General features: G+C 38.9%; 2 protein-coding genes across 2 annotated transcripts in view; one reads left to right on the forward strand and one right to left on the reverse strand.

The window, feature by feature from the left end:
• spout1 (SPOUT domain containing methyltransferase 1) overlaps positions 1 to 11,483 on the reverse strand; it is a 34,230-nt gene extending 22,747 nt beyond the window's left edge. Inside the window, exons 1-6 of the mRNA XM_060935632.1 lie at positions 11,413 to 11,483; positions 10,717 to 10,756; positions 10,326 to 10,457; positions 6,813 to 6,972; positions 6,280 to 6,372; positions 3,347 to 3,396 (exon numbers count right to left, since the gene is read on the reverse strand). Coding sequence (XP_060791615.1) covers positions 3,347 to 3,396; positions 6,280 to 6,372; positions 6,813 to 6,972; positions 10,326 to 10,457; positions 10,717 to 10,756; positions 11,413 to 11,457 — 520 coding nt within the window. The 5' untranslated portion in view covers positions 11,458 to 11,483. The remainder of the gene's footprint in view (positions 1 to 3,346; positions 3,397 to 6,279; positions 6,373 to 6,812; positions 6,973 to 10,325; positions 10,458 to 10,716; positions 10,757 to 11,412) is intronic.
• A 229-nt stretch (positions 11,484 to 11,712) lies between these two features.
• nsa2 (NSA2 ribosome biogenesis homolog (S. cerevisiae)) lies at positions 11,713 to 24,270 on the forward strand. The gene is made up of 6 exons (XM_060935012.1): positions 11,713 to 11,854; positions 14,572 to 14,759; positions 16,796 to 16,946; positions 17,273 to 17,452; positions 17,624 to 17,816; positions 23,871 to 24,270. The coding sequence occupies exons 1-6, from the start codon at positions 11,852 to 11,854 to the stop codon at positions 23,936 to 23,938; spliced, it is 783 nt and encodes a 260-aa protein (XP_060790995.1). The 5' UTR covers positions 11,713 to 11,851; the 3' UTR covers positions 23,939 to 24,270.
• Positions 24,271 to 24,616: the final 346 nt, after the last annotated feature.

Below are 24,616 nucleotides of genomic sequence, written 5' to 3' on the forward strand. Positions count from 1 at the left end.
CCGTTGCTCGCGCGCCACAGCAGAGACCCGCGCGACCTTCAGCCGGTACAGTCGCTGTTCTTTTACCACCGCCGTTATTCTCATCTTTCCGGTGTGTTCTTGATTTTTCCATTGGTGTCCTATTTCGCCATATCAAATACCCAAAATGTATATCATATTCATATTTAAGTGAATAATCAATTCAGTCATCATAACTTGGCATTTTTAACCCAAGCAATCAAAAAGAGGAAATTTATTCAATATTTTCACTCATCTGTGAAGGAGCGGCTTTAATTCTTCATGATGTAGTTATTTTATATGGAAATCAAATTTACTAAAGCATTTGAATTGTAATCAAAAAAAAAATTTCCACAGTGGAGGCCAGATAAAGCAAGATACTATCTTTATTCTTAGTAAACATGACAAAAGAAACCTTGAGTGTTAGGTAAATGCAAAAAAATTGTAAAACTAGAAAATTTATTTTTTGACCATAATGTCCTAAATGAGAGACCAGTTTCTGAAACTGACCCTATTACGGGAAAACAGCTGGACCAATCTTCATGAAACTTTCAGCCACAAACTTTCATTGGTCTCAAATAGAACCTCCAACATTTTGAGGGTCGTCCGGTTAAGGTCAAGGTTTTTGTGGCTACTGCCTCATATACAGTGTCATCGTGCTGTAAGAGTGTAACAATCGCATACTGCGCATCACCAGAACGGTGAATCGTGATATGAACAGTTGATCTTGCGTTATCATTGTGTTGTAAGAATGAGTGTAACAATAGCACACTGCATATCCGCATAAGTATTACAATAGTACACAAGAACGCGTATAAAATGTAGAGTGAACATTATTACATCCTATATAGTGCACTCGAAGTATCTCACAATGCATCACAAAAAGTAGTGCCGCGGCAAAGAAGGAGAGAAAGAGGAAAAAAAAAAGGTCGCGGCAAAGACAAAGTTTTATTATTTAATCAATGAACTCACTATATAGTCCTCTACATAGTAATTTCCTATATAGTGAGTAGGGCATAGTGAACAAGTGAGTGATTTACGACACAGTGCTTGTAACCAATCAGCACTTATCCTGATCAAGTTCGATTACCTGTTCTATTTCTTGATAAACTTTGGAACTAATCAGAACTAGAAACTAAGAGAAACCTTGTTATAACTTCGTAGCATCGGAAGATAATCGGCAGATAAAAAGATCAACGAAATTCACCGCATTGTTCGCCAAGGCTACTGATTCGATATCAAATAAGTGGTGTTTATTTTAATAAATTTTTAATTAAGGTAAATTTTAGAAACAATTCAATTTTATTTATAAGCAGTAGCCACATGTACCTATAGAGTATCTACTGTATTGTTTTCATGATATCTTCCTTCATATTTATCATACGTGCTACCAGGCAAGGTTTGTTTTGTCTGGCAACACTTGCTTGAGGTTTGTTTTCGAGCAGAGTTTTTATTTCATCCTCGGTTGGTTCAGTCACACGCTCCGCCATTTTGTTTTTCCTCTACTCACGGTATATGAGCTGATATCCTAGTAGTAGAGTAGCCAATCAGAGCACATGATTGCTCATATCCAGCGAATGCGGATAGAATAATTCACTGGATATGAGCAATCACTGTCGGCCCTGTGATGACCTGGCGACTTGTCCAGGGTGTACCCCGCCTTTCGCCCGTAGTCAGCTGGGATAGGCTCCAGCTTGCCTGCGACCCTGTAGAACAGGATAAAGCGGCTAGAAATTATGAGATGAGATGAGCAATCACACGCTCTGATTGGCTACTCTAGTACTAGGATATCAGCTCATATACCGTGAGTAGAGGAAAAACAAAATGGCAGAGAACATCAAGTTAGATATATCACTTTGTCATCAAGTATTTAAGAGAAACAGAAATAGCTAAAATAGTATAGTCCCCCCCCAATCTCCTGTTCCACACTCCAGCCCAGTCAGTGGCGGTAACGCACTTTTAAGTTGGTTTGCCAACCGCCAAAAAAACCTAAAGAAGAAAAACAAAACGGCGGCGCGTTGTTGAACCGAGGACAAAATAAAAACTACTCGAAAACAAAACCCCAGCAAATAAATAAATAAAGCAACAAAATATGGAAGAAAAGTCCAGGTAGTCGTCGACTTACGACCTATGCGACTTACGACCGATTGACTTTACGACCATCTGGTTATGACTGGCAAGTGTTACCCAGCTGAGCTAGCTGAACGTACGACAGTTTCCGCCCCAGCTCCCGGCAGCGCCCAGCATCCAGCCAGTGTTGCCAGATACTGCTGACGGTTTCCAGCCCAAAACATGTTCAAAACCTGCCAAAATGCACTTAAAACCGCCCAATCTGGCAACACTGCATCCAGCCTCTTCTATTATGTGTGCAGTGTTTCGCTGGACAAACAACGAGCGAGCTACAGCACGCGTACGGCTTAACCAGATCTTGTGCTATAACGTGCGCAGCTGGTAATCAAAGTAACTTTCACTTTTCTGTTCTGTTACACTGTTCTGTGTCCAATGTCCAAAATGAAAAGTTAGTTTTCAACTGTTCAGATAAAAAAAAAATTTAATTAAAACAATTGTGTTGTTGAAATGATGTGTTTGCAATTTATTTATAATCAAAAACTGATACAGGTGGATGAAAGAGTGATAGTGTGATTAAAAAAGTACTATACTAGTCCTACTGAGTGATAAGAAGTCCTAGTGAATGCTTGATAAGTAGACAATAATAAATAATTAGGTGTATTTTTCGGCGCGCGCTGCACGAGCGCACTATGGCTCAAAATAATAGTACCGGCAAGAAATAAAAGTTACTTTCACCCCTGAGTATGCAGTGTTTGACTTAAACCAAATAATGAGCCAAGGTAATGAAATAAGAAAATGTTGATAAAATAAGACTTTAAGATGATTACAATATCATTACACATCACAATATACTTACGTTCATTTAACACAGGCCGACTTACGACCAGATCGGTTTACGACCGGTCAGTCGTAACCAAACGCAGTACTAAGTCGACGACTACCTGTATTTGATGGTACGCAAATTTTTTTTTTTTCAAGAATTATTATAGCATTTTTCACAAATTGCTACTGTCATTTCGCTGGTTTGTTTACATTCTAAGCAGAAATTATTTTGTTGGATGGTTTGTATAAAAAGTTTTTATTTATCGAATTTGCAAAAAATAAAAAAAAAGTTCTGTTTCTCAAAATACAGTGAATATGGATAGAATAAAACAGTTATTCCACTCAATCTCATCGTACATGGCTTATAGTCGACTCGGCTCTCAGCTCATGTATGACTTGATTTCGTGGCATAACTTAATTATCCTTCACATGGAAAGAAAAGCAGTGCAGCACCTACCAGCAAACTGCAGATCATGGTGCTTGGGGAAGAACGCCTTCCGTAAATATCTACACATAATAAAGAAATTACTTCCTCAGTACAGATTCAAGTACACAAACTCGACATTTCTCAAAGAACATCTCGTCCTGTTTACAGTGGTGCTTGAAAGTTTGTGAACCCTTTAGAAGTTTCTATATTTCTGCGTAAATATGACCTAAAACATCATCAGATTTTCATAGAAGTCCTAAAAGTAGATAAAGAGAACCCAGTTAAACAAATGAGACAAAAATATTAAACTTGGTCATTTATTTATTGAGGAAAATGATCCAATATTACATATCTGTGAGTGGCAAAAGTATGTGAACCTTTACTTTCAGTGTCTGGTGTGACCCCCTTGTGCAGCAATAACTGCAACTAAACGTTGATCAGTCCTGCACACCAGCTTAGAGAAATTTTAGCCCATTCCTCCATACAGAACAGCTTCAACTCTGGGATGTTGGTGGGTTTCCTCACATGAACTGCTCGCTTCAGGTCCTTCCACAACATTTCGATTGGATAAAGGTCAGGAATTTGACTTGGCCATTCCAAAACATTAACTTTATTCTTCTTTAACCATTCTTTGGTAGAACGACTTGTGTGCTTAGGGTCGTTGTCTTGCTGCATGACCCACCTTCTCTTGAGATTCAGCTCATGGACAGATGTCCTGACGTTTTCCTTTAGAATTCGCTGGTATAATTGAGAATTCATTGCTTCATCAATGATGGCAAGCCATCCTGGTCCACATGCAGCAAAACAGGCCCAAACCATGATACTACCACCACCATGTTTCACAGATGGGATAAGGTTCTTATGCTGGAATGCAGTGTTTTCCTTTCTCCAAACATAACACTTCTCATTTAAACTAAAAAGTTCTATTTTGGTCTCATCCGTCCACAAAACATTTTTCCAATAGCCTTTTGGCTTGTCCATATGATCTTTGACAAACTGCAGATGAGCAGCAATGTTCTTTTTAGAGAGCAGTGGCTTTCTCCTTGCAACCCTGCTATGCACACCATTGTTGTTCAGTGTTCTCCTAATGGTGGACTCATGAACATTAACATTAGTCAATGTGAGACAGGCCTTCAGTTGCTTAGAAGTTACCCTGGGGTCCTTTGTGACCTCACTGACTATTACACGCCTTGCTCTTGGAGTGATCTTTGTTGGTCGACCGCTCCTGGGGAGGGTAACAATGGTCTTGAATTCCCTTCATTTGTACAGCTTCTGTCTGACTGTGGATTGGTGGAGTCCAAACTCTTTAGAGATGGTTTTGTAACCTTTTCCAGCCTGATGAGCATCAACAACGCTTTTTCTGAGGTCCTCAGAAATCTCCTTTGTTCGTGCCACGATACACTTCCACAAACATGTGTTGTGAAGATCAGACTTTGATAGATCCCTGTTCTTTAAATAAAACAGGGTGCCCACTCATGGCACGGTGGTGTAGTGGTTAGCGCTGTCGCCTCACAGCAAGAAGGTCCTGGGTTCGAGCCCCGGGGCTGGCGAGGGCCTTTCTGTGCGGAGTTTGCATGTTCTCCCCGTGTCCGCGTGGGTTTCCTCCGGGTGCTCCGGTTTCCCCCACAGTCCAAAGACATGCAGGTTAGGTTAACTGGTGACTCTAAATTGACCGTAGGTGTGAATGTGAGTGTGAATGGTTGTCTGTGTCTATGTGTCAGCCCTGTGATGACCTGGCGACTTGTCCAGGGTGTACCCCGCCTTTCGCCCGTAGTCAGCTGGGATAGGCTCCGGCTTGCCTGCGACCCTGTAGAAGGATAAAGCGGCTAGAGATAATGAGAATGAGAATGAGGGTGCCCACTCACACCTGATTGTCATCCCATTGATTGAAAACACCCAACTCTAATTTCACCTTCAAATTAACTGCTAATCCTAGAGGTTCACATACTTTTGCCACTCACAGATATGTAATATTGGATCATTTTCCTCAATAAATAAATGACCAAGTATAATATTTTTGTCTCATTTGTTTAACTGGGTTCTCTTTATCTACTTTTAGGACTTGTGTGAAAACCTGATGATGTTTTAGGTCATATTTATGCAGAAATATAGAAAATTCTAAAGGGTTCACAAACTTTCAAGCACCACTGTATATCACAACAGTCCACAAATATAACACTGCAGTCAACCTTTATAAATTATTTTATCATGTATTCTGATTGCAGTTTACATGACTTCAAATTTTCCATTTTTTTCCCCTGTGCCTTCATAAAAACGTATACATCCTGAAATACACTCACTGGCTACTTTATTAGGTACACCTGCTGTTTTATGTAGTTATCTAACCAGCCGATCCCTTGACCGCAGCACAAGGCATAAAAATCATGCAGATGCAAATCAAAAGCTTCAGTTAATGTTCACTTCAAACATAAGAATGGGAAAAATTGTCATCTCTGTGACTTTCTTTCACTGTGGCATGGGTGTTGGTTTGAGCCAGATGGACTGGTTTGAGTATTTCAGAAACTGCTGATCTCCTGGGGTTCTCTCACACACAACAGTCTCTCGAGTTTCGCACAGAACGGTGCGAAAAACAAAAAACACTGAATGAATGACAGTTCTGTGGGTGGAAACAAACGCCCTGTTGATAAGAGAGGTCAGAGGAAAATGGCCAGATTGGTTTGAGCTGCCAGGAAAGATATAGTAACTCATAGCAACTCTTTACAACCGTGGTGAGCAGAAAAGCATCTCAGCATGCAACAGAAGACCACCACATTGGGTTCCACTCCTGCCAGCCAGGAACAGGGATCTTACAATCAAGAACAAGTTCCTATTAAAGTGGCCAGTGAGAGTATACTGCTACCATCCAAAATTATGAAAACAACCAACGTGATCTAAAAATGTGCTATCACCACCATGCCTACAGGACTGCATTGTTTGTGTTACTGTGAGGAAACAGCGCTCACTGTGGACACTCTAGGTACTGCAGGATCCTGGCCAGCTGAACGCATGCTTGACCTTTCTTCCCGACTCCTTTAAACTCTCCTTCGACAGTTACCCTAAAATCCCAGAACATAAAATAAAACAAGTGAAAGGCAAATCTAAAAAAGTGTGCGGCTGGTTTTATTTCAAATCACCTATCACAAACAAACAACTTTATTAAAATTATATTTTTCCAAAATAGGTATGAGAGGACATGAAAGTGGCAGGTGTGGTAGAGAAGGATGTGGAAGACAGGGAGCAATGGAGACGAAAGATCCACTGTGGCGACCACTAATCAGGAGCAGCCAAAAGAAGATGATGATGATGTACTGGACTGCATCATGTGTGGGTTTCTCAAACAGCATTTAAGTTTTAAGAATAAACATGAATAATAAGCATCATGTGATATGTATATGATGTTTTTTTTTAAATAAATGATGAAATATTCGTTATAGATCTAGAAAGGTAATAGTTAGGGCTTCATACAGAACACTCAGTCATCAAGCTATTGACTCACTTGGTGTCCTCTCCCTGCTCGTCAAACACAACCACTTCGTCCACACAGAAGACGGCGCAGGCACGAGCAATCTGTCCAGCCAGGTAAGTGCGGAGTTCAGGTGACTGTGCGTTATCCAACACAGAGCCTGGCAGAGCAACACTCACTGTGTATAAACGACCTGAAGAGGAGTCATAGAAACTGATCCAATCAAATCACTAGAATTTAATCATTAGAAATCAACTAGAAACTGCATAACCAATTTTTTAATATCTTAATAGTACAGCACCTTCATAGGTCTCTGAATGCCTGATAAACTACGCTCAAAAACAAGTCTTCATATCATCCACTGCTACTCTTTTCAAATGTTCCATGTATGAAACTGTTCAAGAGGACCTGTATGGAAGTGTATTGCTGCCACACTCAAAAAAAAAAGGCTTAGTATCAAGTAATTACCTGAAAACTTTGTTATAACAATATCTTATCACGTTTTTACAATATATTTATCATGTAATAACATCACGTAATTTCTTGATACGAAATCATCATGTTATAACATGAAATTATCACGTTATTTTATGATATTTTCATGTAATAACGTGAAAACACCTTATCAAGAAATAACGTGAAAGTATGGTTTAACGTCATAGGCTAGGCTACTTCCATTAAAAGCAGCCGTCCTAGCCTCGCCTACTGTATAACTTTGGCCGAGCAAAAACGCCGAGCAAAAACATGTCTGAATCCTGAATGACTCAGTTTTGTATAAATAGGGGACTACATAGGCGGCAAAATGTAGTGTTTTTCCTGCCATGGAAGTGCACTTGTATACCGAGGAGGAAGCAATTTGCATTACAGACGTGAATGAGGATTCAAAATGGCGCCTCAGCTCAGTTTTCCCTTCCTCCTCAGTATACAAGTGCACTTCCATGGCAGGAAAAACACCACATTTTGCCGCCTATGTAGTCTCCTATTTATACAAAACTGAGTCATTCAGGATTCAGCCATGTTTTTGCTCGGTGTTTTTGCTCGACCAAAGTTGTACAGTAGGCGAGGCTAAGGCCGTCTGCTTTTAATGGAAGTAGCCTAGCCTATGACGTTAAACCATACTTTCATGTTATTTCTTGATAAGGTGTTTTCACATTATTACATGAAAATATCATGAAATAACGTGATAATTTATCATGAAATAACGTGATAATTTATCATGAAATAACTTGATAATTTCATGTTATAACATGATGATTTCGTATCAAGAAATTACGTGACGTTATTACATGATAAATATATTGTAAAAACGTGATAAGATATTGTTATAACAAAGTTTTCACGTAATTACTTGATACTAAGCCAATTTTTTTTTTGAGTGTGGCAGCAATACACTTCCGTAGTCTATCACTGTTTTTTTTATTTATTTTTTTAAAAATAGCTTTACAGCTATGGAATCAATTTTGTGCCAAAATGTTCATACAATACTTTTGAAATATCAAACAAAAACGACAAATCAAAATACAAAAAGAGTCAATTTTTTTAGACTGGCAAACAAATTATTCGTGTAATCGTGCAAAATATCAGTCTATTACTCTTCAGAAACCTTTTATTTTTGTTCCGCGTCTTTCTCGGTTTTGTTTGACGTAATTTATTTTGGTTGCGATTCCAGCTTTCTCGCTTGCGCTCTCTGGCTTTTTGCTTGCAGTTTTGGCACAAACTTCACGTGTGGGCGGGCTGTCCAGGAATGCATTCCCATTGGCTAACTTGTGTTTGACTGACAGCTACGCTCAGCCATTCCCTACTCGGATTCTGGCGGACTGTTTGACAAGTGACCGATCCATTGACGGTACACAAGGATCGAGTGGACTTCAGTGGCGACTATGATATTGAATTAATTCAACAAAGTGTAAATTCAATATCATAGTCGCCACTGAAGTCCACTCGATCCTTGTGTACCGTCAATGGATCGGTCACTCGTCAAACAGTCCGCCAAAATCCGAGTAGGAAATGGCTGCAACAGCCTCCGGGGGAACGGCTGAGCGTAGCTGTCAGTCAAACACAAGTTAGCCAATGGGAATGCATTCCTGGACAGCCCACCCACACGTGAAGTTTGTGCCAAAACCGCAAGCAAAAAGTCAGGGAGCGCAAACGAGAAAGCTGGAATCGCAACCAAAATAAATTACGTCAAACAAAACTGAGAAAGACGCGGAACAAAAATAAAAGGTTTCTGAAGAGTAATAGACTGATATTTTGCACGATTACACTAATAATTTGTTTGCCAGTCTAAAAAAATTGACTTTTTTTTCTTTTTTTGTATTTTGATTTGTCGTTTTTGTTTGATATTTCAAAAGTATTGTATGAACATTTTGGCACAAAATTGATTCCATATACAGCAACAGCACAGATTTGTTCAACAATGGAATCTGGCTATGTCAATAAAGCTCTCCTTACAAATGAGCTTTAAATAACAAGGCTGCATAAAAACACGACACGTGATAATTCAAATTTTATATTTTATAAAAACTAAAGGCTTTGTTAAAAAAAACCCTCATTAGAACTACATTTTTAGATAAGTGTTTACACTTGCAAATATGTATGTCTGGTAAATTACGCATGCCTGGTAACGAGTGTGTGTATGACCATATGAGGACTCCACTGAAAAGATGTTCATGGTGACAGTTTATATTAATTATTATTATTATTATTATTAACAACCAAATTTCTTAACATTCACCTGAAATATTTTTACTGCCGCCAACTTTGTTGAAGTAGGTTACATTTTCACCTCCATTTATTTATTTGTCTGTTCCCAACATAACTCAAAAAGTAGTGAACATATTTTGATGAAATTTGGTGGACAGTTTTAGTATTATCCTCAGTTCAAGTGATTTGATGTTGATAATATGTAGCTTGGTGGAGGAATGCACTTGACCAAGTGCCCTTCTAGTTAATAAATGTAAACAAATTGTCATTGAAAAAACTTATCCCGTTTTCATGGGGTACAAACAGGAGGCTGCACACATGTAACATCCCTTTGCTATCCATTACCATGAGGAAAAAAACCCTAAAACCTTTCGAGACAGAAACAGAAAGGTTCTTGGTCTGCATAAATCAGGTAGTGGATATAAAGCAGTGGAAAACGCTACTAAACACTATTAGGGCCAGAACAAAAAAGATTTCTGAGACTGAGACGTATGAGAAGGTTGGAGATTTGTCAGGATTTGGATGCATGAGCAGAAAATAATGATGAGGCTGGTGAAGGGGGGAAGAAAGAATCCAGTGATCACAGTTTCGGGATTGTAGAACTGCAGCGTTTAGTAAATCCTTAGAATTGTCAAGACTTATAGTAACAATAAGCTGTTTGGATGTGTTGCAAGAAAGAAACCCTTCTTAAGAGCATCTGACAAAATGCAGTGCCAGAACTTTACCAAGCATCATTAGAACATCATGTGTTGAAGCGAAATGAGATCAGAATAAACTATGCAGACCATCAGCATCAAAGAAACAGCATTCCTAGATCATTTTTACCAAGAGGTGTCAGTATACCTTTTGTCTCCTTCTTCTCCTCTTCCTCCTTCTGAGATTGCTGCTGTTTCACCTCTTCCTCTTTTGTCTGCTTTTGTTTCTCCAGCTGCTGAATCAGCTTGGCTTCCTTCCATCTCCTCTTCTGTTCTTTCTCTGGGCACAAAATAGACAACATATACTGTGTCATCTGCAATGACAAACACAAACTCACATGACTAAACCTACACAGATTTTACAACATCTCTGTTTGGGTTTGAACCTCAATCAAGCAACCTGTTCAACTTGTAACTGCATCTTTATTTTCACAGATAAGACGATCATTTAAAATTACAAATAAATGTAGACCAGGGCAAATATTTTCACCCTTATTAGGGAACAGCCAAAATTATGAGGAGCACAAAAAGTTTCTCACTTTCTGCTTTCCGTTTTTTCCAGTTGACTCTTCCTTCAACCTGAAATTAAAGGACACAAGAAGACATGACACAAAAACATCATGACATCTGTAATTTGTACGCGAATACTGAATCACTATATTTTCTTATATTGTGCACGACATCACATACTGTAACGTCATATCCTGTTGCACTACAAACCGTGAAGTAGCTTCCCCCCCCCCCATATCCCTGGTCCTGAAATACCCCCTGTCCTGTACATTTTAATATGTTTCCCCTGCTTCCAAAACACCTCATTCAAATAATACATCTAATTAACAGTCCTTAATCAGAGTGTTAGTGCTGGGAAAACACTAAAACGTGCAGGGTAAGGAGTACTCCAGGTCCAGGACCCTAAATTATGACCCTATATCAAGAGTAAGATGAGAAATTCCAAATGGCTTCCTTTTGGACACAATAACGCACGACAAAGGGTGCAAAGTCTAATATTTCATACACTCACCTAGGTGATGAAGAATTATTTGGGATTCAGCCTTCACGTTACACTCTTACTTTCCCAAAAACGTGTTTAAACCACGTCAGAAACGTGAAAAAATATTAGTGTGACCCATAATGAACTATAATTATATATATATATATATATATATATATATATATATATATATATATATATATATATATATAAAACTATGCAAGAAAAAGCCAGGTGTACAAACCTCTCCAGAAAAGAGTTTATTTTTCTTTGACGTTGAACCTTCCATGCTCCACTGTTGTGTCTCAACTAAATGTTACGTTACAGAACAAGGAGGTGCTGTATTTGGTTCCGGACAGAAAACTGCTAAAAAAAAAAACCTAAAAAAAAGAACGATCCCCCACAACTCCGAATATTTTCAATCTGTAACACATAAAGAATAAATCACTGAAATACTCGCGAATATTTAAAATGAGTCCTGTTTATGGTTTCTGATATTTTCAGCCGGCATGCTAAGACGGATGGTTTTAGAGGTTGCACTTCCTTTCAAGCACGAGCTTTGGGGAAGTAACATCAAAAACCTAAACGGCTCGAATAAGGCTCTGTAACAACTGTTGAACTACAGGAACTTGTTCCTGAAACATCTGTACCGCTTTTTGAATCCTTAAACATCAACAAACAACATGGTAAGAAGCTATATGTTGTCTTTTGTGCTGTGAATTTCAAGAAGAACTAAAGCTAATTTGTTGGCTAATTATCGGCGCGGGCATATGGTGGCGGTGTGTTGATGCTAGCAAGCTAACTTGAATTAGGGTAACTAACTTTTGTACATAATTAAGAAGGCATATATATATATATATATGTGTGTGTGTATATGTATGTATGTGATATGTGTTTGTTTGTTTGTGTGTGTGTGTGTATGTATGTGTGTGTGTATGTGTATGTGTGTATATATATATATATATATATATATATATATACACACACTATATATACACACACATACATACACACACACACATATATATATATAATGTGTGTGTATGCATGTGTGTGTGTGTATATATATATGTGTGTATATACTATATATAGTGTGTATATAATGTGTGTGTGTGTGTATATATATATATATATATATATATATATATATATATATATATATATATAATGTATGTGTGTGAATACATGTCATTTCGTCCAATGCTTTTTCGTCCAAGGACATTTTAGAGTTCGAAACGTTCGTTTTCCAGCACAAAATTGTTACCGAAAAAAAGTTTGCATCTGAGTAGCATATTACATAAGAGACCACTTTTCAGATTAAAAAAAGAAAACATAATGAAGGCTACTGGGTTTTGCTGCAAAATTAAGAAGCAAGTGTGATAAAGTGTCCAGAAGAACTGTGGCTGGTTTTGGAAGATGCTCAGTAAAACCTACAGCTCATTTCCTTATAACCCTGCACTCATTATACCTGAGGCTACTAATATATGGATGAAAATCTGCTAATGGGTAATAATATGTAACAAATCATGTCAAAATTCATATTCTTTTATTGAAAAATTAAACTACATCATATTAAACTTTTATTTTATTAAACATATTAACAATTGAAAAGAGTAATCACACTGGATTTTCAAAAAAATAATCTGCGAAGTTATCAAATCTACGCTTATGCATGTTATTTTTTTGACGGAAAAAAATGAAGTATTTTTAGTTTTTTTTTCTCCTTATTTTACAAAACTCCATGCATATAAGAATGAAATAATCAGGTTTTTACAATACTTAATGGAAAATATCAAAGATCTTTCCAGAAAATGAGAATATAATTATTCAACAAACAGGTGAAAAGATTCACGACCAAGAGCCAAGGTGATAACTTTTCTGTTATCACTTATGAACCGACATAACACAAGAATTCATTGTGAAGAAATCCTCATAACATAACAGTAGTAACTTACTATTAACATTAAGGATTGGAAACAGGACTCTGTGGAACAATACAATATTAAAACACATGTGGGTTAGTATACTTATGCATGTTACTTTTGACGGACATAAATTACCAAAGATGAATTCATTGAAATGTACTCTAATTGCACTATAAGATCTGACTAGGGAAAGGGGAATATGAATATTTAAGTAACAGGAGAAATCTAAGACTAAAATTATATAGTAAAATTCATAAATGAAGACTACAACATGAGTATTGCACACAGCCGGAACTGTCTGATAGTAATATGCATGCACCATAAAGTAATAAATGAGACTTAAAATTTGGATTACAGCCATGGAAACATATTTCTGGGCCATCAATCTCTTCCTTTTTCCAACAAGTCCACTTAAAGCTCTCTGACTCCAGAAGGAGACCTGTCTGACATGGTGACAAGTACACCCAAAACAAATTTAAGGAGACCTGTCTGACATGGTGACAAGTACACCCAAAACAAATTTTATTTATCTTCAATTGGGGGACGTCAAAATATAACGTGCATAAGAAATGTCCGTCAGATTGTAACGTGCGACTTCTTGCTTCCGTCAGGGACCAACACATTCCACACGATCATTCACCCTCCCGGCAAATTCTTTCAGTTGCACTGGCGTCAATTTTTGTTTACATCCATTATGAAGTATTTCAGCCAGTTCCCCGATCGCTACGGTTCATTTTTAGTGAGTGAAGAACGAATCTATACTTACGTGCGTTACGTATTATGCACGTTAGCTTTCTTGACAGACTGCAAACACGCGCTGCTCAGGCGGCCAGTTTCTCCATCTTCTCGGAAAGCGATGATGTCATCAAAACTTGTGGTAGTGTGGATTTCCTGGAGGTTTGTGTATCATGCGGTGCTATGCCGGTCGGAGATATACGATACAGTCTTGTGTACGTTATTTTCTGACAGACAGCGATCCTTTGATTTTACCATCGATGTATTTTGAAAACAGGCAGATTCCAAGGCGAGAATTAATTATAAATCAATTGGTGCTTTTATATTAAAGTGATTGATTACATATATTGTTCTATATTAATGTTTTTAGTTGGAATATTCTTATTCACAAGTTAATGTTGACTTCTGACGGACACAGTAACGTGCATAAGGGTCTTTTTTTTAAATGATTTTTTCGTGTTTAGAAAATGTGCAGGCCCATTGTATGTGGTTTTTTAAATAATATATTACACTTGTCAGATGTGTATTAAATATAAACCGGAATGAATAGTTATTCACTACATTTTATACTAGAAGACCAAATCGTGCAGGGGTTTGAGAAAACTGGGCGGGTGTCACTTGCACCTGAATTCTCTACAAACAATAGAAGAAAATTTGTTTGAGACTTTCTTACAGATTGTGCATTAAAGATAATGAGTATCTCTGGACTGTGTCTGAACCGTATGTTTTTGTGTCTTCCACAGCCACAGAACGAGTACATTGAGCTACACCGTAAGCGCCACGGTTACCGGCTCGACCACCATGAGAAGAAGAGGAAGAAGGAGAGCCGTGAGGCGCATGAGCGCTCCCACAAAGCCAAGAAGCTCATTGGTCTGAAAGCCAAGCTGTATCACAAACAGAGGCATGCGGAGAAGATCCAGATGAAGAAAACGTGAGTATACATAAGGAGTCGTCAGCGGAGATTTGGAATATCGTCACAGAACTTTTCCTGCTTCTCTGCTGCAGAGATGTTTGGGGTATCATGAGATGGAATGTTTGCACTATCTCATCTCATGATCTCTAGCCGCTTTATCCTGTTCTACAGGGTCGCAGGCAAGCTGGAGCCTATCCCAGCTGACTACGGGCGAAAGGCGGGGTACACCCTGGACAAGTCGCCAGGTCATCACAGGGCTGACACATAGACACAGACAACCATTCACACTCACATTCACACCTACGGTCAATTTAGAGTCACCAGTTAACCTAACCTGCATGTCTTTGGACTGTGGGGGAAACCGGAGCACCCGGAGGAAACCCACGCGGACACGGGGAGAACATGCAAACTCCGCACAGAAAGGCCCTCGCCGGCCACGGGGCTCGAACCCGGACCTTCTTGCTGTGAGGCGACAGCGCTAACCACTACACCACCGTGCCGCCCATGTTTGCACTATTCTTAATGAAATAAGAAGCACAATATTTTGGCTTAGAATTGAGATCATGATTTTTTTTTTAAATGAAATCAGTTATGTATAAAAGTCTTACTTTAGCAGACTAGGAGCTTCATTTTCTTAGCAGATGTCTATAAACAAAGGCTTGTGTACCCAGAGTTATAGATTCAGTCACTACATTTACATGCACATAGAGAGAATCGAATTTCTGCCGTTGCTCGACTGAAATCGAAGTTCAAAATGCCATGTATACACCTTAATTCGGTTGAAATTGAACCGAACTTGATTTCTCGGAATCGAGCTACACGACCTAGTTTATGCGATTTCTGCCGAGCTACTTTGTGCATGTATACCCTATCGAGCTAGTTGTCGAGCTACTTCCGGAAGTGACGAGTGACGAGACCACAAGCGGGAAACACAACAGCCTCGGTCGGCATGACAACAGTAGTAGCGAGCAGCAGAAGAGGTCAGGAGGAACAAACGAAGAAGAGAAAATGGCGATGTAGAGCTCTCTGAAGTGTGGGTGGAGCACAGAGGACGGCAGGACAAAGCTTCTGGTACTAATAGGCTTTTTATTGTCAGACTTTTCAGTTTAACAGCCTACTTTTATTCTTGAGAGAAAAACACACACGCGCGCTGTGTTCTAGTCCCGGGATGAGCTTTCCCCTCTGCTCTCCCTCTGCCTCTTTAAATAGGGTGCGGTTACTGGGAAGACACACAAACACAGGTTAATTACCGTCAGGTGAAGTGATTCTGCCACTCACCTTCCCTGGCTCCGCCCTCCTGTCACAGACTGGCGCTTGACCACGCCCCCACTGCCACAGGCAAGCAGAAACGTGCACTTCTGGAGCAATGAGGAGAGAGTTCATGCTCATTCAGCTTAAGAAGTTGACTATATTAAAATTCATGGACGGGAGAAAAACGCGCAATGGAGAACACGGAACTGATAACTTTGTTTACACTCTTGAATAGCTCTTCTTCATGACGACAACCGGAAGTGTACCAACACGATGCGGCGTGTAGCGCCACCTGTGGCTCGGGTGCACAATGCACCTCACACAATAGCCCGATTTCAGTTGTGTGCATGTACGATTGGATTTCTCTGGCACCCTGCTGGGACCTTCAGCTCGATTACCGACAGCAGCTCGATTTGGATGTGCATGTAAACGTAGTCAATGACATATTTCTATAAAGTAGTCTAAATCCTGAGCAAAAATAACTTTGGATTTTTTTAGTATGAAATATTAACCATATGAGGTTTCTGTGAGCTCAGTGGATCCTCTTGGTGTTCTCTGTGAAATTAATCACGAGCAGTTTTTGAGCGAGACGGCCCATGGAGTCATGATGCGTTCATGTCGCATTTTGTTGTCAGTTGTTCGGTAATTAGGATTTTATTGTTCTGTAAATATTTGTTGACAATCTCCCGACAAACCGACATTTACAGTGTAGTTTGGAATGACGTTTCTGAAAGTGTACGGGGTTTATTTGTGGAGCTGTGTGTTAACCAGATAACTGTGAACGTGTTCTGTTTTGCCTGCAGAATTAAGATGCACGAGCAAAGAAGAACCAAACAGAAAGATGATGACAAGACGCCACAAGGAGCAGTGCCAGCTTATCTGCTGGACAGAGAGGGCCAGTCTCGTGCCAAAGTTCTGTCGAACATGATTAAACAGAAGAGGAAGGAGAAAGCTGTAAGTCCTGTCCAATCCCATGGTGTGAAATGACTTGTGTCAGTTGGTTGAATTGGGCTGGGGTTGTATTAGTAAGGCATTGTACTCAGATAAGGGTAGCTGAAATGGTTATGTTGTACTGTACCAGTATAGATGAAGCTGTGGGGTATGGAGAACCCGTGATGCACCACAATGAAATTTCTTGACCAAACAAAACTGATATTCAGGATAGACTGGGCCAAAAAGCCTACCATTGATTGAACAGCCATACTGTTTATAATCTCTGTTTCAGTTTTGGTTTGCGGTCTGTGATTTGTCTAAGACAACGTTTTTTGTGGGGTTTGTAGGGAAAGTGGGAGGTCCCTCTTCCCAAAGTGCGTGCTCAGGGCGAGACGGAGGTTCTGAAGGTGATCCGGACAGGAAAGAGGCAAAAGAAAGCCTGGAAGAGAATGGTGACCAAAGTGTGCTTTGTCGGAGATGGTTTTACACGCAAACCACCAAAATACGAACGTTTCATCAGGCCAATGGTAAGATGCACACAGTTTTGAGTTATTATACTTTGAGAGTTTGAGTTAATTGTTGTAATTATTGGCGATGTTAAATTCGCCCGAACTGCTCACTCAGACTTTGTGTTCTCATGCGTTACTGCAAAGATTTTCTCAGCCTAATTCTGCTTTTCTGTTTCCGTCTTCTCGCAGGGTCTAAGGTTTAAGAAGGCCCACGTAACTCACCCAGAGCTGAAGGCTACATTCTACCTGCCCATCCTGGGCGTGAAGAAGAACCCCTCTTCTCCTCTCTACACCACACTTGGAGTCATTACTAAGGGAACGGTCATCGAGGTCAACATCAGTGAGCTTGGTCTGGTCACACAGGGTGGCAAGGTCATCTGGGGTGAGTTGTTGTTATATTTAATTCCAGTCACACACATTGGTTATATAAAGGATTGTGTGTGTGTTCCAAACACACACTCAGCTCAGAAGGGAAAAGTCTAGTTGAAATCATGAGACCATGAATAAAAACAAAATCTAAACAGCACAACCCCTGTATATTGGATTAATTTGCGTTTCTTTCTTTATTTGCATTTAGATTTAAATGGCAGTGGACTCAGGAATGTGCTTTTTGCACAGAATTTGCTTAAAGGATATGGGACATGGATTTTTACTTGGGCATAATTATGTATAAAGGACATAAGAAATGCCATCTAAATCACTGCAGGGCGTCAAAAATGTGAAAATCATCACATTATTCAAGTTTTTTTATACATCAGCGTAAAACAATGATTCGTTAATTAGCTAGGTGGTCACATGACCCGTGACGTCACAAAAACTTTCCAAGGAGCCAGCGCTTGGGAATCTAATGTAAACAGGTTACCGAAATGGACACCATCGACAGTGACATTCCCGATGTTTCACAGAGATGTGAAGTTAGACCCTATCAATTCGAACCGATAGCTGGAAATTCACATGAACATGGATCTTGTCTTTACTCTGACGGGTCAGATGATTCTGAGTGAGAGTTCATTTAATCCCCATGAAACTGAAAGCGGTCAGCTCGATAACACTTCCTGGTAAGTTAAAAACAATTCTGCTCAAAGGCTAATGATCTGTTGAAAGAAGTATTATTTTTGTATCATGCATTGAAAGATCATCATAGATCTAGCTAAAGTCCGTTGCAAGCTAGTTTTTTTTTTTTTGCTGATATTTTAATGCTTCCAGAGTCCGAGATGAAAACATTCAAAATGGCGAAACGAGTCAGAATTATGATAATCAATAATTGATGCACCCAAAATTATAATACTAATCCTTACCTCGGCTTTCAGTCGCTTAGCGCAGAGGTCTTCAACAGGGGGGTCGCGAAATCGCACCGGATCACTCATATCAACAAAAATATTCCTGCCCTGTCCCCTGGCCTCCGTGCAGGGATGCAAACAGCGCGCCTTTCGGCGGATGCCGCCTTTTTCACGGCTGAATCGCACAGGTCCGATTTTTTTTAAAAAATAGCGATATTAATTCATGAAACATGAAGTATAAGGATGAGGAAAAAAAACAGTTTAAATCGGAAAGCTGCGCACATTTGTGCAGCCTGGCGCAAATGTGCGCAGCTTCCTGATTTAAACTGTTTTTTTTTTTCTCATCCTTATACTTCCTGTTTCATGAATTAATATCGCTCAGTACCTGAGTATTAATGTTGAAAGAATCCTCAGTGAAATGGTCCGAACACAGTTTGTGGGAAACAGTAGGTGTAAAGTTTTTTCAACAGGTGTTCTGTAAAGTTATCCTACCTCTTGGATTTGTCCTACCAAGCCTACTGTGCATGCGCGAAGCCTACTGCGCAGGTGAGCCCACACTTTCCTCAGCTTCGGGTCCTTGGGGAATGCAAAAAAACTTACTCCAGGGCATTTCCCATTGGAATTATTGCAACCATAAGCAGCACAATACACCATGATGTCCAATGTATGATGTCCAATGTACTTTAAAGACTATAAAAACAATTTTCTTGTCATCCACTTCTCCATTCATCTACCCGTTTGTGCTGTGCCCGAAAGTTTTTGTGACGTATGATCACGTGACAGCGGCTCTTCCGGTTGTAAAAAATGCATATCGGAAGTCGAGCAGAAATGCCATATAATAATCACGAATATAACGATTTTGCTGAATGTAATAGATGATTTTGTTGAATGTAATAGATGATTTTGTATTTGTTGATGCAATTAATTCATATTTTTAATGGAAAGAAACTGATATAGTGTGCTTTTATGTTTCATGTCCCATATCCTTTAAATAATGAAACCTATTCGAGCTAAAAACTATAATCTATTAAATATGAACTATAAAAGGAAAGCATGGACTACTAAATTGATGTGTTCTATTAAAAATTAATTATTAAAATCATTCTGTAATCATGATTTGTCTCTTTCCCCATGAAAATAGTGACTGTAAATCATAAGGTGACTCGTTTTAGATTTTTCGGATCACGGATCCGCCGACGGCAGTTAAATACTACCGCAGAAAAAAAAAGTCTGTGTGTATTTTTATTTGAACCGCTGAAATGTACAAAAAGAAATGACAAAATTTTTGGGTCACATATTTTTCTTGTAACAGCATGGTATCCCCAGTACTAGATCCTATTTGTCACAAGTAAAAAGGAAAAATCGTAAATACAAACGACAACGTGTGTTGTATATATCCACTTCAGCCAAGTCAGACATCCTAGACTCACCCATGGTTTTTTATTAACTGGAGGAGAGCCTCCCCTTTGTGATCTTTGTGGTAGTCTCTTATCAGTTAAGCATATTTTATCTTGCTCTGCCCTTAGAGTAAAAAGACAGAAATTTTTTAAAGAAGACACTATATTTGATATTTTTAATAAGGTCCCACATTTAAAGGTTTTAAACTTTTTAAAGTGTATTGATGTGAACAAACTTATTTAATGTATTTATTTATTTGATTGTTGGTTTTGAATGTTAAGTTAAATTTATTACCTGTATTTGCCATGAAATAGCCACAGCTGCTTAACTGGCAATAAACAAAAACAAACAAACAGCCAAGTCAGAAAATGAAACTATTTACGACATTGCGTATTCACTTGAATGTTAGATTCGAATGTTGTAAATTCTATGGGGTGATTTACGACCGCTTTACGACAGTATAAACCTCGTGCTGATCATGGCTGATGCCGACAGCATGGCTTCCGAGCCATCGACTCAACTCTTATGTAAGCATAACATGTGGTAAACAAAAATCTTTTCACTGGCTCACCGACCAAAACGTGGGCGATTTCGTCTCTCAAGCGTTGAAGATAAACAATGAAAAGATCAAAACGATCTTTTGTTCACAGAGAGAAGGTAGCGATTTAACCAGGGCCATGCTGAACATGCCTGCAGTAACGTTAGTTCGAGATTTTGGCTGCAGGTATCTGACTGTAGAATTAGAAGAGGAAGGTGCCTTGCAGCAAAGTCCGACAAGTAGTTGTCTGTGCAGAATGCGGGAAACCAAGAGTGATATATTCAAGAAAAAAACCTCTCCGCAAGTGACGAAAAGGCTGTCAGTAGGGTGCAGGAAGAAATGGTCTGTGTGTGGCAGCCCATTGTTTGAATCTGGTCCCCTCATTGACAAAATTGTGGTAAGAGAGGGTCTTGAGCAATTCCAGCGTTATGGACGTGACACTTGAACTCAAAATGGCAACAAATGACCCAGTGCATGTTTTATTGTCTCCCAGTATTTAAACAGGTGTTGCATATTTTAAGGCTGTACCATACTGGAGAAGTGATAGAACAAGAACAATTCCCATAGTACATCTAGGGCATGCCAGAAAATGCCAATAAAAGATGCGTTATAGATGTGACAGAAAAAGTATCACTTTTCTTGGGTGACTGTACATTTTTATCAAACTCTGTGAAATTGTAAACCTAATGTCGAAATGGAGATATCCATTTGATAGAGGGGTCCAAGGTGAATATTAAAAAAATCTTTGTTTAAAATATTTTGTATTTCATGCAGAGTTTTGGAAGGAAAAGTCAGCGTTATGGATGTGACGAAATTCCGTTATGGATGTGACGCGTCTGAAATAGACATGGCATATGTTTAGAAAATCAGCAATTTAACCACCATAACCCTTTGAAAAACTCTTTAAATATCAGCTAAAACTATCAAAGTTCTTAAATAATATTTAGGATGGCTATTGTTTTGCTCTTTTGTGGATTTTAGCATACATTTCTGTGGCTTGTGGCAATAATATAGAATTGTACATGATCAAAGTTGATTTTAGCTTGGGGTTTACATTATAAGAAAGAAAGACTGACAGTGACATATTAGGTTGGTTACAAATTGGTTCAACTTATTCACATCTGTAAAATACAGGCCTAGGTGAGATCTCTGGGAGTGGTTTTGATGTATTACATGTTGCTTTAATTTTGCATGGTGAGGTTGACATTTACATGGAATTGCCCTCTTGCGTTCTCCCATTGAAACAACCTATTACGCTGGGAAAACAGCTTGTTTTCCTGATGTCTGTTTTCACTGCGGGGACGGTGAAATCAGGTCGACAAATGAGCTGCAGCAGAAGAAAGAAGAATTCGGCATAGTGCAGCCTATCTGCACAAACTGCCTTGTAGCAGGCAGAGAAATTGTCTGCAGAAATGCATTGAAAATAGGCAAAAAAGTCCAAAGAAAATGAAAGTTTCTGACAGTATGACAGATATTCATACACTGATATAGTTGGTAATTTTGTGTTGTTAAGCAAAACAGACAAAACAGACATTTGCCACACTGGAAAATAAATATAATTTGACAAGCCAGTTAAAGTGGCAGTTTTAAACTAATATGCCATTAAAATCTGCTTTGAAATACCACTGTTAGTTAGCAGTACTACATATCTGGAAAAGGTTATATGTATGTTTTTAAAATTTGTAATACTGTACATGAAATCAGTATTAAAAGATGGAACTGAAAGAAGTCTTTTTCATAAGTTAAATGTTTGTGATAAATATAACTGCAGTGAATGTCTTGGTATTTATAAACACTGTGTGTGTATGTATGTATAAAAAAGGGGGTGTCTTGAATTTAAATTATTTTATCATCTTAATCCGACATTGAAATTTTGCCATGTGAAAAAAAAAAAAAAACAATAGACAAGGACACTTTTTTTTTTTTTTTTTTTTTTTTTTTTTTAATTTCAACCGACATTATCAGAACTGGGCGGCACAGTGGTGTAGTGGTTAGCGCTGTCGCCTCACAGCAAGAAGGTTCCGTGTTCGAGCCCCGTGGCCGGCGAGGGCCTTTCTGTGCGGAGTTTGCATGCTCTCCCCGTGTCCGCGTGGTGACACTAAATTGACCGTAGGTGTGAATGTGAGTGTGAATGGTTGTCTGTGTCTATGTGTCAGCCCTGTGATGACCTGGCGACTTGTCCAGGGTGTACCCCGCCTTTCGCCCGTAGTCAGCTGGGATAGGCTCCAGCTTGTCTGCGACCCTGTAGAACAGGATAAAGCGGCTAGAGATAATGAGATTATCAGAAATATGTTGAAAAAATCCGTGAGCCTAAAAATAAAAAATGGGTGGCCTAAAGATAAAAAAGACCTGCTGTGTGGGTTTACATTTGTAGAAAGTAGTTTTGACTGATTTAAAAATCTTGAACGTGTACGTAACTTTAAAATTATAACGTGTTAAACTCGACATTTTGCTCAGAATTTATCAGAAACTTGATTTATAAATGAAATTATTAAATAGCATGATTTGTATCTAAATTTGTACTGATATTTAACAGTTATTCGCTGAAGGCAAAGTGAATATCGATGAATAATAACTGAGGTGAAGTTGAGGTTATTATTCACTGAGCCTGAGGCGGATAATTGTTTCAGTATAAATACAAGGTGGTGATTTTTTTTTTTTTAATCATCTTTAAAAAATCGTTTATTTCAAACTTCAAAAGGGCATGCAAATATAATAAAGGTGCACAGGCTTTTGTCACTTATCTATGCCGAGTCACAAATGCTTTGTTTTGAACTTGATAAAATAAATCACAATTCCACCTTACTTTTCAATGCTTTGAGACCAAACTTTGTAGCATCTTTAGTGCTTTTAGGAACAGCATTTTCTTTCATAATTTCTAATTCTTCCTCATTTCTAGTGACCGTGATTGGCCACCATTTTGCCAAGTCACTCAAGGGGATTATCAAGAAATAGTCCAGATTTCTCAACCAATCAGCACGCACGATTTTCTATCATCACCTCCGTATTTAGACCAAAAATCATTAACATCCTATATAGAATATTCAGGGTAGTGTTTCAAACAGGGAAATATTTGTTCCTTCTGGTACTAGTTTATGGTAGAAACTTAAGTTTCTTTTTCTTGATGTACTGTCATCATGACGTGTTAAACCCCTCATCCCGGACAAGTTATGAGAATCACATTATTCATGTGTAATATTTCTCACTGTTTCTTCTGCAGGTAAATATGCACAAGTGACCAATAATCCAGAGAACGATGGCTGTATTAATGCTGTGCTGTTGGTGTAATGAAATTAATGAACTGTGCCTACGAGTGCACCTTTGGACCACAATGACATCGGATTCTCGATATTTTCTCCAAAATGCTGGAGACTGGCATTTCAGGATATGACTGGGTAAAGGCAAAAACAACCCGACTACTGTTCCAGGGCTAACAAGAGAGTTTGGGGTGCAGTCATGGAGAGCTACAAAACTACAATTAGTAATTTTTTCCCCCCTCCACCCGATCAACTCGGCAGTTCCTGTGGTGTTAGATGGACAACACAAAGTGGGCTATGCTCATGAGGAACATGTGGATTGTATTAAAGATCTTTTCAAATAAAAACTTTTATCTTGTGGGATTCATGCATCTTTTCTAAGCTTTGACCTGACGTTGCAGAATACTGTGACTCAGTAAATTCACAATCAACGGAATGCAGAAACTGTTCTGCAAGTACTGCTAAATGATGTACAGAATAGTTTGTTAGAGGCTTTGTTAAAGAGTATAACGCACGAGCTTCACATTACATTTGAATTCAAAATCTACAGATTGTAATTTAAAGGCTTAAAGGAACAGTCCACCGTACTTCCTTAATGAAATATGCTCTTATCTGAACTGAGACGAGCTGCTCCGTACCTGTCCGAGCTTTGCGCGACCTCCCAGTCAGTCAGACGCAGTCAGACGCGCTGTCACTCCTGTTAGCAATG

The sequence above is a fragment of the Neoarius graeffei genome, chromosome 12 (assembly GCF_027579695.1).
Source record: "Neoarius graeffei isolate fNeoGra1 chromosome 12, fNeoGra1.pri, whole genome shotgun sequence".
Taxonomy (NCBI): Eukaryota; Metazoa; Chordata; class Actinopteri; order Siluriformes; family Ariidae; genus Neoarius; species Neoarius graeffei.